The following is a 20,192-nucleotide window of genomic DNA, read 5'->3' as shown; positions in this document are numbered from 1 at the left end:
AGAGTGTTGGTTATTTTGGTTTAAACATTTATTTTTTTAGTGAAATTTATCCTCTCCCTCCCCCTGCCATGTTTTATGAAGATACTAAAAAATGATTTATATTTACGCAGGCATTAACCCTTTTTCAGTGTTCTTCATTTTTCCCTGTGGATCCTTGGTAAAGTCCGTTGTCATTTTCCTTCATTCTGAGGAATTTGTTTTTAGCATTTAGTATAGTGTGGATTTCGTGGAGACAAATCCCAGGTTGGTAGCTTTTGCTTTCATTATTTTATAGATACCATTCCATCACCTGTTTGCCTCCACTGTATTTGGTTAGATGTCACCTGTAATTTATGTAGTTGTTTACTGAATGTGGCTTTTTTCTCTACTTTTAAGTTCTGTTCTTTATACTTAGTTTTCAGAATTTTCATTGCTATGTAGCTAGGAGTGTTTTCTTTACATTTGTCTGTTCAGGATTTGCTATGCCTTTTGTATCTGTGGGTTGATGTCTTTTATCAGTTTTGGAAAGCTCTCTGCTATTATCACTTCAAATATTTCTTCTCTCCCATTGTTCTCTTTTTTCTCCCCATAGAACTCCAATTATACACGAATTAGATAGTTTCTCATTTTCCTTTAGACCTGTGTTCAGTTTTGTATCTCCTTTTTTCTCTTTGTCTTCCAATCTTATACTTTCCATTTATCTGTCTTTAAAGTCATTGAACTTTTACTCTGCCAATTCCAGTCTGCTTTTAAATCTTTTGAATTTAGCATTTTAATATCATATTTTTTCATTGCTAACATTTTAATTTGTTTTTAAAATAGTTTTCCCATCTCTTCATGTGTGTTGCCTGTTTTTTCTATTAAGTCCTTTAGTATTTTGAATGCAATAATTCAAAATTCCCTGTGTGGTAATTTCATTATCTTGTCCATCTGTGTTTTTTTTTTTTTTTTTTTGTCTTTTTCCGTGTCCGGCAACGGATTGCAACCCTCAGTGTCGCCCCCGCACCGGACCGGGACCGGCAACGGGACCGCAACCCTCGGCGCTGCCCCCGCGCCTCGCTCAGCCAGTGAGCGGGAACCGGTCTGTATGTGGGATCCGAACCCTTGGGCGGGAGCGCCGCCGCGCTTCCCAAGCGGCGCACTATCCAGTGCGCCACCGGGCCGGCCCTCCATCTGTGTGTTTGATTTATTATTTGCTCTCTTGATCATAAATAATTTTTTCTTGCTTTTTGGCGTACTTTTTTAATTTATTTTTTTATTTTAATTTTTCATTGCATGCTGGACTGATTGTGGTTTTAATATTATTATTTACAGAAAGGATATGCCCCTTCATCTGTCAGTTTGCTAGAGTGGGGTGAAGTCAATTCGATTCATATCAGAGCTTGGTCTGAACTTTGTTGAAGCTTTAGTTTGATTCGTTCTACTCAGGTTTCACATGTTTTGAGGGTGATGTTAGGACTTTCCCTGTAGCAGGGTCTGTTATTTGAGCACAGTGGAGACTCTGGAGGTCTGTCTGCCTTTCTGAGCTGAGTTAGTGGCTTTTAGAACAATGGAAGTTCTCTCACTGCTTTAGAACACAGCTACCTGGATTTTGGGTTCCTGGAGAGTTTTTTGTTTGTTTGTTTGTTTTTTCTTTTCCTTTCTCTCCGTAGTTCTGTTTCTTGCTTTCTGCTCCTCAAGAGAACTGTTAATCAGTGATCCACATTTTTGTTTCCTGTTAAACAACTACACTAAGATTATCCACTGGCAATGTTATATTTATGTTGCCTAGAACCACAATGAACCATTTACATATGTAACCACTGTTCTTATATTTAGTGTGTGCTTCGGAAATGCTTTACATGTATTAACCACTTTAGAGAAGGACTGTTTTTTCTCTTTACAGGTAAAGTATCTGACACACAGAGGTTAAGTAACTGGCCAAAGACATATCACTACTAAATGGCAGAACTGCGATATGAACCTGGCCATCATGTTAAACATTGTGATATGTAAGGCTTGACTCTCCAGTTTCACTTTTCTTGCTCTCAGTTAAATTTGATTCATTTAGCCTGAGGTTATACTGCACAGTATAACCAAAATGTTACATTGTTTGAAATGGTATCATTATTTGGAAGGATGAAGCGGGGATACATTTAAGGATTTCATACCAATGAGTAGTTTATTAGCTAGATTAATGAAACAAATAGGAACACAGGTTGTTATATGCTGCTTGGCAGCACAGCTTTTTATGATAAGAGTTCTTTTGAAGGGATTATATTTTGAAAAGGAATTTTTGGTTATTTATGGAAATTAGCAAATGGGGACTTGATAATGCCCTTTATCATAACCTTCTCTATGTTAGGTTAAGTACAGGCAGGTCTTTTCCCTTTCTCCATTGTGAGCTTCATGGGACAGATGCTATTTCTTGTTTATTTTTGCAGTCCACTTTGACACCTTATGCCTTACTCACATGGGCAAAAGATGCTAGATAAAAAAGAAAGAGCATGGACATTTGGCTTAGGGAGACCTGGGTTTGAATCCCAATTGCTTCCCTTGCTGGTAGGATCAGATATTGGAAAACTTCGACCCATAGACCAAGCCAGCCCCACTGCCTGTTTTTATAAATAACAGTGTTGTTGGCATACACCCACACCCAATAGTTTACATATTGTCCTATAATGGCAGAGTTGAGTACTTTGAATAACTCTATGGTTGTATAAAGTCTAAATTAGTAAATATCTAACCATTTACAGAGAAAGTTTGATGATTCATGGACTGGATGATTTTAGGCAAGATACTTATTTAATCTTAATCTTAGTTCCCTTATCTATGAAGTGGGATGTTAATTACATAATAAGTTTGTGTTAAGGAAGGGAAGGAAAGTATGTGAATTTTTTGGCATGGTTCCTGAAATGTATTAGGCCTTTCACATGTGGTTCTATTCTTATAATTTTTATTGTTGGTACACAATTTAATGAATCAACCTGAAGGACACTATCACTTCCTTACCTTCTCGTTAAATTCTTTCACTGAAGGATATGAAGATGAATGACACAGGTACATTTACTATGTTAGGTACAGTGCCTTTATATATATGTATCAGATATTGTATGGATTCTTAAGGAAACTCAAGCTGCTTTTCAGGGAAGCGTTACCCTATTAATTTTTAGTTATCAATTCTGTTCTCTGACAATAAAGTGCTGTTTAAAAAGAAAAGAAAGACTAGAAATACTCTTTATTTGATAGCACCCTCTACTGGGCTTTGAACGTAGGCATTTACTGAAGTCACAAATGAATGAATTTACAGGTTCATCTTTATGTTTTTACTTGATCAAGTAATTTGACCCTTTGAGGGACAGTGAGTCAAACAAATGATGTGACTTGACATGACTTTTATTCTTTCCTACTTAATTTTTAAACATCACAAGAATTGAACAGAATCCATGATATTCTATACATAACTTATGAGTGTACATGGTTGTGAATATTTTTGATCTTTACTAATAAGTAAGATTTTTCGAGTAAATCATGTCAAAAATAACTGCATGTCAAGTCAGTGAAGCCTGTGGCATCCTTTCTTTAGAGAACCCTGTTATGTGAAAATGGCTTTTGCAATTTTTTATTCCTTTGGTAATTTTCAAGATTTCCACTCTTCCCTGTTTTTCATGTTTTCATATTTATTGAGCAAATTCATATTGAGGTTGTACTCTCTATTGGATATCTTAATAGAGACAGAGCGATTAACCTGACAGATATTCTCATATTACTCACTAAGCTTACAGTTTAGTGGGGACAGCAGATAGACTTCAACCAATAGTTGCAAGAATAACGAGCTAGTAAAAGGGGAGGATCGACCAAAGGTGCCAGTGGGAATGTATGAGAGACAAGTAACTGAGCACAGGAATTAGGGGAGCCTTGTCTGAGGAAGTAACATTTAGGTTGAAGTGGCAAGAATGTGTTCAGGTTTAATAATGAAGAATGGAGAATAAAGGGTTTATGGCTGAAGGAGACTCATGGGAAGTTTCTGGAGTATCTAAGCACAGAGAGTAGTGCACAGTGGCTGGACGTGGCCAAGGCCTGATGATTTTGGCCCTTTGAGACCATATTAAGTAGTGAGAAGCATTGATACTCACTCTCCTGGGGTCCAGAGTGGTTGTGGGTGCCTGTTGCCATAGTTTAGGTCTAGTGAAGAATGCCAGGGAAATAGGCCGAAGTGATGGCAGTGGTGATGGGTAGAACGGGGTGGATTTGGAGGTGAAATTGACAGAACTCAATTGATTTTGTCTAGGATTTGAGGAACAATATGTCTTCTTGCATGAGCTAGAATGGATGCTTTGTGCCACTGATGGGAAACAGTGGGGTGTACAGGCTTGGGAAGAAGATGTGAGTTCAGTTTTGCAGAAGTGTTCAAGATGCCTGTGGAGCCCTCAGCCAGGTACCTCGGAAGCTAAGTGTGTGAGTCAGTGGCCTTAGAGAGTGGCTGGAATTGGGGTAGCAGATATGTGGAGAGAGAAGTGACAGGGCCTATTGCAGAAACCCCAGCGTTTGAGGAGAGTGAAAGAGAAGCCTGTTAACGGGAGCAAGGGTCAACTAGAGATGGCGGAGGACAATGAGGAGGGTAGGGCCATGGAAACCATGGGTAGAAATATTTCAGGAATGACCAACACTGTGGAATGAGGCTAAGAGGTCAGGTGAACAAGGACTTGGAATTGTCCCTTAGGTTTTGTGATTTGAAGAGGCCAGTGTTGATCCAGAAACAAGTTTCATATTGTGACACTTGTGGTGGGTGGGGGTCGTCTTAATGCCCTTTAAAATCTTGAGTCCACATATTCTATTTTAGAGGACTTTTCCTCCTATTGTATCACTGCTCTAGAACATGTATACCTTTTAGTGATCCTAGTCATGTGCTTTTAAGCAGCTTCCATGCTGCTGCACTGTATTTAACAATCCTAACGTGTCCCTTTAGGCTCCTTCTCACCAGTGGTTTCATTAATCAGACATGTAATTCTGTTAGTGTCTGAGCTTCGCACTATTCCTCTGCTGCATACCTACATTGACACTAACGTCTTCTTATGTACAATGAAAGCATTTGGCCTGGAGTTTTGTTTTCATTTTCTTATCCTCTTTCTCTCTCTCCACCCCGACCCACCCCATCTGTTTCTCTCCCTCTTTCTTTCTCTGTAGGAAGTGTGTTAAGTTACTGGAAAAATTCCTAAAATTGCAAACTCTTTGTGAAATGAATTACTGGAGTTCTCATTTTCAATTTTTGGATTTTGAAATTTTGTTTTCTTGGTGTGCTTCACCAAAGGCCTCTACAGAATAGCTTGTGGTATGGATAGAGAAAATTCTTTGTTGAGGTGTTATCTCCTTCAGCTGGGTATTTAATGGACTCAGACGAAGACATATAGGGCACCTTTTGCTACTCTGAACAGAAGAAGTTTCAAAGAGATATAGAGACTTGACAGACAAATAAAACCATTGAACCTTGTGGTTGTTAGCATTTTTTCCTGACTTAAAGAGTTAAACAGATATGTGGATTCTACCCAGTTGTTTTTGTGTTGTTTTTCTTAGAAAAATAAAAACCATGACATTTTATGTTTCATAATTAATGACAGGTCAGTTAGATGGATTTTTTGTAAAGCTAGGTAAAACTGTCCCAATTAGTAAAGGGACACCACCTTGAAGGACATGGAAAGGAAATTTTATATATAAATTTTGGTAAAAACAAACAATGTATAACGATTTTTATAAAAATGTATTAATTGAGAAAATTGGGAGGACAAGCTTGAAGTTGAAAATGAAAAAGTTACTTAGGTATTTAATAAAAAAAATTCTAGGTCAACAGAAGGCTATGCACTTCTGTTTAAGTGATAGTGATGACTAAGAAAGTATATCTATGTAGCAATGGGAGTCATCTCAAGGTGGAAAAGTATATGTCAAGCTAAGACACGTAAGAGTGCGGAAAAGATTAACTTATGTGCTTCATGATGCTGTTTGCTCGGGCTGGATAGCCTGGGTTGATCAGAACAGTTTTTCTAAAACCATTCACCCACAGAATAAGGCCCCAATGGTACTTTAGTGAAAAGAGCATCTTTTAAAAATAGCTTTTTGCTTATCCTACATCAGAGAGAAGCCTGCCCCAACTTCATTCTTTAGCCATCTTCTATCCATGAGTGTATTCCCAGAGCACAAGGGAACACAGTCGGATGTGTTTTCTGTGCTCTTGCATTCAAGTACATACCTTCACCTCTCCAGGCTACCGAGTTCTCTGTGTCATGGCTTTCCACCCACAATGGCAATTTTAAATGACACCAGGATCATGATGGCTCCCTCTGGGAGGCATATATACCCAGAATATTTTGAGATGTAGCCTTACCTCCCCGCCTTCTTTTTCCTTTCCCTTCTTGAACTTCTCAGAGGTAAGCCTTCATGTAATTCCTGATGATTTTAACTTTAAGATAAAAAAAATTAGAATTTCTGGGCCTATTTAGGTGAATGATAATGACTTTTGTTATATGGGTCTGATCATTGCATGGTATTTTCTTTTCCCCCAGGAATGCTGTCTCTGCAATTTGAGAGGCGGTGCTCTTAAGCAAACAAAGAACAATAAGTAAGTAATGTAGTTTATTGTGTTGAATGTCATTATGCTGCTTTCTCTTTTCTGTAACCTCTGGATGACAGTTTGCTTTGCCTCTCATTGTACACATTGTTGCAAAGCCTTTGTTTTTGCAGATCTGAGGTTGGGATTTTGTGCTTTAGAGACCACTACTGACAGCACCCTCACCTCTGCTGGGTGAGCATATTCCAAGTCTTGCTTCTGTCCTATGTGTTTGACACCAGGAAGAATAACCCCTCTTTTACTATCAGAATATAAAAAATTCCGGCAGCCCATATAGTCCGGGTGCTGTTAGAATCCTAATGTTTGATATGATGAATCCTACTCTCTGATAAAAACAGGGTATCACCGAATAAGTGGAACCGTTATCTTCAGGTAGATTAAATCAATCACAGTCGTGACATTAAAACAAAACCATTTACTTTTAACACCAGCAAATTAACAAGAATTTATATGTACTACATTAGAAAAGACAGGGAGATAACATCGGTATTAAGATTTAAAGGGGACATGTACAGAGTATGAAGAGTCTTGAGAGTGAGTCATAAGTGATCATGAAAGAAAGGTGGTCTGGTTTTTATAACTGCTTTGCATGAATTTTATTTTCATTTTCATGAGCAGGTTTTAATATTGATGGGGCCAAAACATATTCAGAGTGCTTGGGCACGGAGGCATGTAGAGATGGCTTGGGCAGAGTCTGCAAGCTCGCACTTAAGGGCCAGATCCAACTCCAAGATAGGTTTTGTTTGACCCACATACCATTTTATAAATTTGATCCAATGTTTAAAAATGTGGAGATTTTTCCATAAAAGTCTAGATTTTCATTTTCACTTGAAAAATGGTTGTGCATCTCTGTAAGGCAAAAGAAACCGGTGGGGATGAGAGCCTGGCCACGGTGGGCAGTGTCTCCCAGTCGCCATGATTTCCCAGCCCATGCGTGTTTGCTCACCTCATGCCCAGCCCCATGGCTGCTGGAGTTGGGACTCCTGGTGTCATGTAGTGATGAGGTTAGCATAGTTATGTGCATGTGTACACGTTTCTGATTGCTTAGAAGGAAGAGTAAAGGCATGTATCATTCCTACACTGATGAAGTTTAGTCTAAGGAACTTCAGTTTTGCCTAATTTTGTATCATCTCCTTTCACAGTCCTAATTGATATGATTGGTGCTATAGTAAAAAGTCTTCACTAGGTTTTGGATGTTACACAGGCCATTCAGACTGTGAGATGGTTTAGGTGGTTCCTGTAAAGACAGAGGTGATGAGAAGTTCTCTTCCTACCCCTGGGTGAGAACAAAAAGAAGTAGTGTTTCCTATAGCATGACCTTATTTATCTAGATATGGAAGAATGCCCTGGTGTGGTTGACACTTGTCCTCTCTTTCTGTGCTTTTGAAAGATGGGGTGGAGCCTGATGTTGTTTGAGTGAGATAAATATGCTTTGGCTTAAAAATAGGTTGATGGATGTTATCATTTTTTCAAGATGTCTTCAAACTTCATGAGTCTTTTTATTTATTTGGGATTATAACATTTATGAGACACTTAATAGGTTAATGGGGAAGTTGTCTTTTTTCAGAGTAATTCAGAATGTGAAAGGTGAAATTAGGTTTTAAGTTGGAAACCAGAGAACAAGCTAAATTTCATTTCTCCTTGTCTCCGGTTTCCTTTGATTATAGTAGGATTGCAGTGAGAAGCAATTTAATTAAAGGCTTAATCAGTATTAGTTCTTTTAGAAAACTTTTGCTAGTTGAACTAGTTTGCTTCACAACATTTGTATTATGTGAAAAGGTTATATGCTATACCTTTTATTAATTGAGCTAATATTTTGCCACATAGTGATTAGCTTAAATATATTAAGCATACAATGTATCTCAATATCAAATGAAATAGGGAACCTACATTTCAGTATTTTGCAGATCATTTGTAGCACAATATATGCATGTAAATAGGTTTGAGTCGTTGGGCTTTACTAGTCCTTCATGTCACAGTGATGGGCAGGTGTGGAACTGGCTCTGGGCAGGCATCATCCAGGAGGTTTAAAATTCAGAATCTGTTCGTGATAGATTCAGTCTTTTGGCTTTCTTTCCCAAGTGTGTGTTTCCCATCTGTGAGAGTCATCATCAACAGGTGGAAGTACGAAGGTATCTTAGGGAACTTTTGTTTATGTTTAATGTCTCCTTTCCTGTAGGTGGGCCCATGTCATGTGCGCTGTTGCGGTCCCAGAAGTTCGGTTCACTAATGTCCCACAAAGGACACAAATAGATGTAGGCAGAATACCTTTACAGAGGTTAAAATTGGTGAGTGGCAAAGCTTCTTTTTTACCTCATAAATTAGTATAATTTCAAGTTCTGAATTTTTCTATTAATGCACACATTCCCAACATAATTTTTCTCCTAGCTTCATTTAATTATTTTACCCTTATTTTCCTTTCTCCCAAGTTTATTTATCATTACAAATTCTTTTCCTATTATATTGTAAATATGCATATAAACTTCCTCAAATTCTGTTTGAAATCAGGGAAAGGATTAATGCACTTCCTGGATTAACATGAACTTTTAAACTATAGGATAACTGGTGAGATTTGTTAGTAATGGGCCTGAGCTGTCCAACTATTTAAAGTGATTAGTTTTTTCTCTCTTATCCCTCTCTTTGGTTGGTCTTGACTTAGCAAAATGTATCTAACCCAATTTTATCATCTCTTCACCAAGAAGTGACTCGCAGAGAAATACAAAAGCTTTTATGATTACAAAGGAATTTTCTTACTCATGAGTAGATACAAATCTCTTAATATGCCAAATTCTGTGGCCGATTTTCTTCTGACTTGTTTAGAAACTTTCTTGAAAATCTTCCTACTGGTTTCCCTTGTTAAGAATATTTTTCATTGAAAATATAGGCCTTCACTGTTCTTAACACCCAATTAACTTTGAAGTTCTGTTCAGTGGTGAACCAGCAGATCATTAGTTTAGGCCCTCATATTGCATATCTGATGAGAATTCCCTAGAGTTAAACTGCATTACCTCAGTGTACTGGAGTGTGCTGTATCGGTGGGCTTAGGACACTAGAGTTTCTTCAGTTCTTGTTATTTTTAACTTACAGTCTTTCCACGATGGAACATTTCAGACACTGTTACTGTAACTCTCTCTCCCTGGCTGTTGCTTGTTTTCTTACTACTCTCTTCCCCAGAGGTGAGCTTTGAATGCTATCTCTGAGCCTCTCTCAGGAACTCAGAATTTAGTGGAGTGTCTTTTGTTCTCAGAGAAGTGAAGTGAACACTGTTATTTCCCGTCATCGCTCCATCAGGAGTTTCACTTTGCTGGAAACAAATGTGGCCATATCATGGAACTGATCATTGCTGTTGGCTGCTGAGTGGTGGGCCCAGGATGCTCAGAATGTGGCAGAGTTGGAAATGAATGTACCATTTAAATGGCCCTCTAAGGGTGACAGTGACTATCAGATGAGGTGAGAAAAGAGTATAATTCTTCAGCTCATGGACTTCCATAGGAAAGCTTGAAATTTTATATGCAGGTCACCAATTAAAAAAAAAAAGGACACCAAAAAACAAATAAAATGTTTACAAGAGTTAGGACTACAGAGCAGTATACTCAAAAAAGATGTTGAATCACCATGTGTTAAAGGATTTGATGTCTAGTGTGACAAATATTAACAAATGTTTTAATTTTTTTATGATTATAAAAGTAATATGTCTTCTTTTAAAATTCAAACACAACATGTTAAAATCACCTTTGGCGCTCTCTCACGAAGGCTGTCGTTTGTAACCAGTGTGATGCCCTTTGGAAGGAGCGGTCACTGCTCTGAAGTTTCCCTTTAAGGGCGTATATCCTGGCTACTTTAATCCATGAATACTTTCTTAATGATTTAATATTACCCATACCAGTCCAAAAGGTTTTTGGGAGAATAGCAGGGAAGGACAGCATGGGTTATTTCAACCTTATATTCAGAGTGTTACATCTAGAAATCTGATTATTGCATCTGAAAATGGTGAAGTTTATCATTTTCTTCACAATGCTGTGCTTCATCTTGATTGTGCATATTATTTATGGAATGTTTTCCATCATTAAATGATTGGTACCTTTAAAAGAAAGTCATGACTGAATTTAAGATCATCTAAAGTCTACTCAAATAACAATGTAGAGCTATGCTCACAGACAGATGCACGTCTGTGATACATATTGGGTGAAAATACATAATCAGACCAGATTGAAAATGGAAGTGGACATGTTGTTCATCTCCGTCCTATAATTTTATAGCATGGAGATTTTCTTGGAATTACATTTATCAAAATGCTCATGGTGGTTATCTTTAGCAGATAATATGTGGAAAAACTTCATTTTGGGGGAAAAAAATCTCTCTAAAATGCTGTAATAGTTGGAAAGGGGGAAATGATCAGAAGTCTGGATGACTTTTTCACCAAGAATCCTCAGGAAAGAGCCATCACCCTGTTGTATCTACTGCAGTGCAGCATCTGTGCTCCTGTGTTAACCAGTGTCCCTTGATGATTGGACTCAGAGAGGCTGGTTTTGAATAACAAAATGTACAAACAGGTTACTGTGTTGGGGGGTGGAATGCACCTTTTCATGGAATGGAATGCTGCACCTTATACAGAGGATCAAGGGTATACTTTCCTGACATTAGCATTCTTTTGTGGTTTAAGTTATAATATAAATGCATGGCTAGCAAGAAACCAGAGCAGTAGTTTTTTGTGGTATTTTGTCCAGGCCAAAATAAGTCCAGGAAAGTTATTTTACTGTGCCGATTTAATGAACATATATGTGTCTGCTAGCATCAGTTTCAGTCTTTTTCTGGAGCTGTAGGGATCCCTTTTCTGGACTCTAGACTGTCCACCCACCTTCCTATTCACACAGATGGGGAATAATAAAAGTTATTTAGATGTCAGAGTCAATTTATTTTACCAAACAATTATTATCTATTTTGACAAACATTATACAGTTTTGAATAAAACCTTGTTCCTGTCCTCTAGCATCTTAGAGTCTAGACCAGGATTTCTTAGCCTTGGCAGTATTGACATTTTAATCTAAATAATTCTTTGTTGTGGGGGACTGTCATGTGTATTATAGTAGCATTCTAGCATCCCTGATCAAACAGACATTGCCAAATATTCCCTGAGAGGCAAAAATCATCCTCATTTGAGAACTCACTGGTCGTTAGGAAAGACATAAAGAGAAAATTTCCATTGTTGTCATTTTTAGATAGAGAACATCTTGGTTAAAAGAAGTAAAGACTGATAGAACAGAAGTTTGTAAATGTTTTTTGAAAAAATCCTAGAGGATTTTTTTGGCAAATTGTTTGAATTCCTTGTTCGTCAGTAAAGTAATAAAATTTGGCAACATATGTACACGTTAGCTACTGTAGAGTTATTAATTGTATAATCTGATTTAGTATTTTAGCATTACCTGTTCTTATAGAAATTAAAAAATCAAATTGAATACTAGTGGTTTCACTAAAGATTAAAATTCTGTGATATGTGATGTGTACAAGTATGTAAACACACATAGTAGTCACTGAGTAAAATTTATGGAATGAGTAAAAGGCAGCAAATCATTATTTATTATTTGTGCTTCTTGCTTAAAGTGATTGTGGCTGGAGGGGTTCCATCAGACAATAACAAATGGCCTGTGCCTTTTCATGGTTTCCTCCTTTAAATGTAATGATAGCGAATTGACACATACCTCTGCATGCTGCTCTAAAGCAAGGCATTACTTTACTGATTTGCATCACAGGGAATGTGTCCATAGGTAATAGAGCCTAGTAGTCCTTAAGAGAGGCTATTAAACACCTATACAGCACTTGTCCTGTTGGCTGAGAGATCTGATCTTGGAACCTCTGGTCATTCAGGATTGAAAACGGAAGTGGACATGTTGTTCATCCCTGAAGCAGCAGCAAGGGCCACTCTGAGTCTCTGTCCAGGGCCCACTAGGTGGTGCTGCTGCACCAATTTCTCAGCATGTTGCCCTTAAACCACCATCTCCTTTCTCCAGTGCCTAATCAGAGTCCTGCCCGCACCTGCAGAGAGTGAGAACGTGTGTGTGTGTGTGTGTGTGTGTGTGTGTGTGTTGCACCCTGCCCGCACCTGCAGAGAGTGAGAACGTGTGTGTGTGTGTGTGTGTGTGTGTGTGTGTGTGTTGCACCTGGGGTGCTCTAGCCCAAGGGATGGCAGCAGAGCATCAAAAGTGCTGCTTGTGGTGCATTCAGAGTCCTGAATTCCAATGGGCAATTTTTTAGTTCAATTTTAAATTTAGTCATATTAAAAAAGCTGCTTTCCCTTGGGGCAAGTTAGTGTTTTTCTGTATAAGTAATAAGCAACACTAGTAATAGCTAGTAACTGCAAGAGGCTAAAACAAGGGCTGATGGCAAACATGAGTTTAAAATGTCTTCCAAAGTATGTAAGCTGTTTATTTTTTAAAAGCTCATTGTTATTAACAGTATTTCTAGAATGTGGAATACTGGAATTTATGCAGAGGTATTTGAATATTTTGGTAATACTGTAAACCTTTTGTTTATTTGGAGGTTCAACCTACAGCTTTTGAAAACTGTAAAATTGGGCTGGCCCCCTGGCTCACTCGGGAGCTCATTGGGGAGGCCGCAGGTTCGGATCCTATATAGGGATGGCTGGTGCGCTCACTGGCTGAGTGTTGCGATCTCCTGCCCAGTCGGAAAAAAAACCAAAAGCCAAAAAACTCTAAAATTGTTTGTGTAGGGAAAATTTTGTGGAGGGTATAGAAAAGGATTTGTTTACTTGAGCAGATTTTTCCTCTTACATGTAATGACCAGTTTTAAAAAATAAAAGACAGCAAATGGAAAACAACTGTTTCTGTGCCCTTCAGCGGATTATGTTGATTCTAAATGGCGTGTGCTTTATGAAGACCCTTTAGCTCATCTATCCACCTTGCTTGGTGTGACCTCTACTCATCATATAACTACATGGACAACAGTGATGACACTAGACATTCTGTTTCTTTTATTTCTGTAGTTATTTTTAAACATTTTAGTAATTTTTTTTTAACTAAAAAAGTTGTAATGCAGAAATATATTTTGTTATAGTGGTCTCCATCCAATTAAGTTTGTTCTTTCTTTCCTTTTCTTTAACAATATTTCACATTTGTGTATGGTAAGTATTTCAGGGGTAATTGAAGTAATTACTGCCTGAGCTAAAAAAAAAAATGCTACAGGTTGCTATCTAAAAGCACCAGGTTATTAAGCAGAGTCATCCTGTTATAGGGAAGAAATGACTCAGAGTTACCTGAAAGGGCTAATTTTGATCATTATATCCAAAAGGGAGAACCGTTTTCTCTGTCAGTTCAAGCATTCTTCTGATATCTAATGTAGATTTCGGATTACTTAGTATTTTTCTTACCTACTCACTTAGACTGAATTCTTTTGCTTCTGACTGACATTTCCGTATGGGAAAAGTTATCCTTGTGGTGAGTCCTATTATTGCCAACCCCTTCCCTGTGTCCTGTAACACCTTCTCTGTTTCTCCAGAGCATAGAGAGCATTGGCTCCTGGTTGGATAGTGAAAGAGGAGGATCCTGAGGAAATGTCCTGCTCCTCACATGAATGTGCTCAGGGATAGCCAGTCCAGGAATTTGTTTTAAGTCACAGGTGATTGGTGTGCCGGAGGACAAACTGAAAAGAATTGCTCCTAAGCTGTATAGATTTTAGAATTTATTCAGAATCATTTCCTTTTCTTCTTTCCTTCTGTCTTGTTTTTCTCTACTAGTGTGATTGATTTGGCCATAGTCATAACTGAATCTCTGGAAGAGTAGCAAAAATGTGCAAAGATGAAAACAGACAAAAAGAAGTACAGAGATATAAAACACGCATGAAGTTAGAATCACTTGTTTTTATTTACACAATGGAAAAAATGTGTACAAAAATGATCAGGAAGAAGAATTAAGTATAGAAATCTAGGGAGGACAAATGATGTTTTTATAGTATGATCACACAAAAAAGAAAGCAGTATGATCAGGAAGCAGATCACCATAAAAATCTTTAGATTTTATTACAAAATTTAAAGAAAGATATTTTAAACACAGGAAGAGGAGTAAAAAAAAGCATGAGTTCCTGGTATTTGTTACATTCTTACCCTGAATATTTATTGCAAACACTGATCACTTCCTGCAGGTAAAGGATCTGTAGAATTTTTTTAAATAAAGCAACAAGATAGGTTTGTGGGTTGTAAGAAATCTTGGAAAATTTAGCCGACCCTAAATGCAATTACTAGTTTTAAACATTCTATTTGGAGATAAAGTTTTCAAGTAGGACGGTTGTAAGGATATTTTAATATTAAATTGCATGTATCAATGCAGATGATGCTTATTTTGATTGCTGTCATTGCATTAAAAACTTGGCATTGTTCATTGATCACAAATCAGTCCTTAGAGTGGGTAGCACGGTGCCTTCCATTTCTATATCTGTAGACTTTCCTAGGATTTTTACATTTGATATCCTGTTTCTGCAGTCAGATAGAGGGAGAAATGAATTTTGGAATAGCTGAAGTTGCCCCTGGACATTCGATGACCTCTGATTTGTATTTGACAAGTGAACCAAGCACAGGCACAAGTGTTCTCTGAGTGAAGAACATTACTTTGAAAAGGAATTTACACTGCAATGATGACTGAGCTATGAGCCTTTTAGTATCTGGCTGAGACCATACTATTCTGTTTAGAAGCCTCTGTACACTTTAAAATTTGTACCTGAAGGCAAATAATAGTGAACCTGAAAGCCAAAGATTATAGTTTTGAAAGGTACATCAATTCTGAAAATAGAGTGATTTCACTGTGGTATTCCATCTGGAGAGTTGAATCAAGGGGAAAAATACAATCAGGCTTCCTATTTCTTAGAAGAAGGCACATGTTCTCTTGCTAACTAACTCATGTTATCAAATTTACTGAATACTAAAAATAGAATTACTGAGAGAAAGATGGGGTCTGCCTCTCATTCTGTAGGATCACTCAGAGTTCCATTTAGTTAATGTTAGAGCAGTGTCACTGAACAACTTCGCTTTCTTTCCAAGGTTGTATTTGACAGGGCCTCTTAATGTATTTCGGATATGTAAAGACATATTGATTATCTTTCATCACGTTAAAAGAAAAAAAGTAGCATTGTAAAGGCAATAAAAAAAAGTCATTATGTTTCACATTAACTCATGTACTGATTTATTCACATGCTCAGGTGTTTTTGAAGACAAAGAGAAATTCTAAGGAAATAACAAACATTGGCAATGATGAGCAAATTTATTGTTTAAACACAGTTGAGGAAAAATTTGCTTTGAATAGTGAACTGAACTGAAGGAGGGATAAGCGATACTATAAATGACATGATTGTGTTGTGAAGTGAGGTAGCCTGTCCTTTAATAAGTCCAGTATAAAATTTTACAATATTATTAAGACAACATTCTTCAAGATTTCAACATACATGTCTCCAACTTTGTAAGGTTTTTAAGTGAGTGTAGTGTTAAAAAAAAAAAAAAGTACATTAGTAGCTGTATAGTACTTAACTGTCAGAATGATTTGCTACAGGGACTAGATCCTATTGCAAGCTGTCAAATTTGTATATTGCTGTAATACCAAACCATAAAATCTTTTGAGTAAAATGGAAAATGTCAGATGGGTATGACTACAAATAATATACTTTCTGAAGGCTGTAGATGTCTATAGGAGAAAATGTGTAAATGCATGAAATGTTATCTTGTTACTATGGATTTTTCTTTATCTGTTGAGAGGAAAATTGTGAGGCAAAAGGAAATTGATTGGAGCTTTTAAATTTTCAGTTTTGAACTCATTTTTCCAGAGGACTAATTTTAAAAGCATTATTACATAGATAAGTAGAACTTTAGATAATTCATGATTGAAGAGTATTGTGAGAGAATAATCTTGTTTTGTAGCTTGCATTGCTGAATGGTCCATTTTTTCTGATCTTGTCTGTGTGCATAGTGATTACTGACAGATCGTTTAATTGAGTGAGTGAGCCAGGGTCAGGGTTCCAGAGACAGGGTCACCCCTTTTACTCTAACACTGACTCGGTCAGTACCAACAAACACAGGCCAAACCGAGGCTGCTGTTAGATGGCTCTGAACAATCTGGAGGGTTTTTCTTGGTCAACAGTGATTGAAAGCAGACAGGTGATAGTTCTGCAAAGGTGCAGTCATTATTGTAAAACAGTGGATTCATTATTCTCTGTTTTGCTGTGAAGAAAGGCTCAGGAATTACAGTCACTTTTCTTTGTCCCATATTTTAGTATAACTTAAGTTATTTATTCCTTCAGAAGGGTGTTTTAATAATCAACAAAAAATGTTATAAAACACCATTAGTATAAAGTGAGATCCTCTTCATTCTTATAGTTGATTTAACATAAGTCACTATGGTATGTTTTGGGCATGGCCCCACAATTCAGTGATGTCATTGTCTAACATGAGGTCATGGTAAGAGAGGTAACAGCCCAATCATAGCCAGCCATGGACTGGACTGACTGATCTCAGTATAAAAGGTGTTCTGCATTCATCTGTATCACCCTTTAAATCAACGTTAATTGTAAGAAGCCTTTGTTACATTGAAATTGAGTGTGTAGGCTCTGGGTTGGGACTGCTTGAGCTTTGTGCCTTCCACTTAGGCAACCTTGGCCATGCAGATTAACCCCTCTGAGTCTCATCTGTAAACTGGGGTGGTGTGAGGATGAATGAAAAAGTCAAAGGTCTGGTGTATAGTTTGCATTAAATGAAGTTTGGCAGTATTAGCTATTCTTGCATTGAGTGATTTCCTCCCCTTATTTTTCTAACACCAGTAAGAACTTTAAACAGCATTTGGGCAATTTGTAAACTACAGGAATTTTCTTTTGAATGGACTCCTATTAAACAGGAGCATTCTGTCATCTCCATGGGAGCAGGACATAGAGGAGCTGTCCTGTAAACATCTGAGATTTTACCAACTTCCCCCGCAGTTATTGCTATCAATCATAAGATAAGTAGGTTGCTATTCTCTAAAACAGGAGTCCAGAAATATAGCCATTGATTCATTTTGAGTGTGGGTATTGCATGTTGAAGAGTGATCTTGTTCAGGATGGTTTGCTAAACACCAGCCTGTGACCTCGCCTCCATTGACTGGTGTGGTTTCCGTGGGAGTCTTAAGTGGTTTGGGGCCAAGGGAATGACCATGGCCCATCAGAACTCTTATTTACCAGAATACCCTCATCCATTTCTGGCTTTTCTCTTTACCTTCTTGTAGAGGAAATGAATTGGACAACTTCTCAGAAGGCACTGGGATTCTTTCAAAGCTCAGGGCCAGTAGTCAGAAGAGGCCAGGCTCTGCTGTAGTATCTTGGCCAAGTCACTTTGCCTCTGGGACAAATCAGTGTTTGAAATGGAGCAGTGGTTCTCAAAGTGTGATTTGCAAGCCCTTTTCAGACTTCCTGAGGTGTTTAATTTTGTATTAGTGATGCAACTGCTGGTAAAGCTAGTGGTGTGCTAGTAAATAGTCAACAAACAGCTCTCTGGAAAAAAGGAGAAAAGATCCTGCCTGATTTGTTTTAGTTGCAGATTTCATATTCTCACAATGTCCAATTTCAAACTACCCATGTGATGTCAACCAGCTTTCAAAATTCCTAAGAATTTTTAACAGTCAGCTCTCTGGAGCTTGTACAAGTTTGTTCAGGCTCATTATCAAAGAATGGCTGGTGGCTCATGTCAAAGGAGACGTTGGCGCCAAATTGTACTAGTGGCCACACACTTAAATTTAAAAAAAAAAAAAGCCATATTCACTTAAGGAGATCTTGATGCAGTCGTTAAATTATTAATTGTATGAAGTCTTGAACATGTGCTTTTTCAACATTATGTGCGACAGAATAGGAAACACTCAAAAAGCACATCTGCTGCCCCTTGAAATACACTGATTGTCTTGAGGAAAAGCATTGGTGTGATTGATTGAGTTGCAAGCTATAGTAGCAGATTTTTTTCATGCAACACTTTTTTTACTTTAAAGATTCACTGAAAATCATTATTTTGATTTGGGTATTTTGCAGATATTTTCTAAAAAACAAATGATGGCATTGTTGCCTGTGATAGAATTTGAGTTTTCTAAGTAAAAGTTAGAATTTTAGAAAACTTTTTTTTGTCCCTGTGAGCTTGACAATTTCCCAACACTTAAAGGCTTTTCTGATGAGCTCAGTGGTGATATAAAAGAATGTGGCTTTTTGCTATTTTGTAACAAAATGCGTCAACATTTGTCAGATCTGTGCAACTCAGTGAAATATTTTCTAAGTGACCAATGTGTGATGTTACTAAATTATGCATGGGCAAACTAGCCATTCCAAGTGCAGATTAGACCAATGGATTTTAATGTAACATATTACATAGTATGAAAATTTCATTGGTAATGGCTTTCTATTTCAAACCAACTATTATGAAACTACCATTCGTTAGGTTTCTGTGAAGTATCATGAAAAATATTCATGATTATCTGAAATTGTTATTAAAATGGACCTCCTTTTACAATTATTTATGTATCTGAGACCAGCTTTTCTTGATATATGTCAACTAAAAAAATGTATTACAACAAATCCAAGGTAGAAGCCAATATGAGAATCCAACTTTCTCCTATTAAACTAGGCACAGATTGGAAAAAATTTAAAACATGCTACTCTTTATCTTTTTTTTTGTTTTGGAAAATATATTTTTATAAAAATATTTTATCATGTAATGGGTTTATTATTCTTAAATGAATTAATAAATACATTTAAAAGATTTTTCAATTTTATCTTTTATTGTGAAAACATTTATGGATAAAACCCACCTAAACAGAAGTTCTTTGGGATCATGAATAATTTTTAAGAGTGTAATGGCGTGTCACTGCAAAAAGTTTGAAAACCTCTGAAATAGAATATTCAGTATTCTCTCTTCTTGACCCCGGTGTTCTCATATTCCTTGATGTGGTTTTGGTGTTTTGTTTATTTTTATTATATACTGCTACTTCTGGGCTGGAAGGAGATAGTGCTTCTTCTGTCTTCCACTTGTGTCAGGCATGTGGCCTTTTCTTCCTTCTCCTTCTTTATGCTGATGCTATTGCCGTTTGTTTTCCTTCTGATTGGCAAGGAACAGGAGAGCACAGCAGTGAAGACAGCTACTGCGTACTGTCTGTACACCTAGTCACCTACTTGGATTTATTGATTTCTAACTGCTTCCTGTGAATGATATAAAAATACCTTTTTGTTTCCCTTGTAGCACCTAGGATTGTAGATGTTAAATAAATGCTAATTTTAAAGTAGGGGTGACAGTCTTGCAGGATTTTATTTTTTGAAGAATAGACTTTTTTTTTTTGTTGTCTTTTTCCGTGTCCGGCATCGGATCGCAACCCTCAGTGTCGCCCCCGTACCGGACCGAGACCAGCAACGGGATCGCAACCCTCGGCGTTGCTCCCGCGCCTCGCTCAGCCAGTGAGCGGGAACCGGTCTGTATGTGGGATCCGAACCCTCGGGCGGGAGCGCCGCCGCGCTTCCCAAGCGGCGCACTATGCAGTGCGCCCCCCGGCCCGCCCCGGAGAATAGACTTTTGATATAGCAGTTGTATGTGCATGCATGTGTGGTTTTGGGT

At 37.6% G+C, this 20,192-nt stretch overlaps 1 protein-coding gene across 3 annotated transcripts in view; it reads left to right on the top strand.

Annotated features, from left to right (window-relative positions):
- The window catches only part of KDM4C (lysine (K)-specific demethylase 4C), a 312,590-nt gene that overhangs the window by 242,768 nt on the left and 49,630 nt on the right, over nt 1-20,192 (top strand). For 2 of the 3 annotated variants that reach the window (XM_008577433.1, XM_008577435.1), the window contains exon 16: nt 6,516-6,571. In XM_008577433.1, the coding sequence (XP_008575655.1) occupies nt 6,516-6,571 (56 nt within the window). Of the gene's footprint in view, nt 1-6,515; nt 6,572-8,759; nt 8,847-20,192 lie in introns of those variants that run through there. The other variant, XM_008577434.1, reaches the window with a different exon arrangement.

The sequence above is a fragment of the Galeopterus variegatus genome, unplaced genomic scaffold, assembly GCF_000696425.1.
Source record: "Galeopterus variegatus unplaced genomic scaffold, G_variegatus-3.0.2 Scaffold1509, whole genome shotgun sequence".
Taxonomy (NCBI): Eukaryota; Metazoa; Chordata; class Mammalia; order Dermoptera; family Cynocephalidae; genus Galeopterus; species Galeopterus variegatus.
The sequence above is the reverse complement of the archived record's forward strand: the minus strand, read 5'-3'. Positions and strand labels throughout refer to the sequence as shown.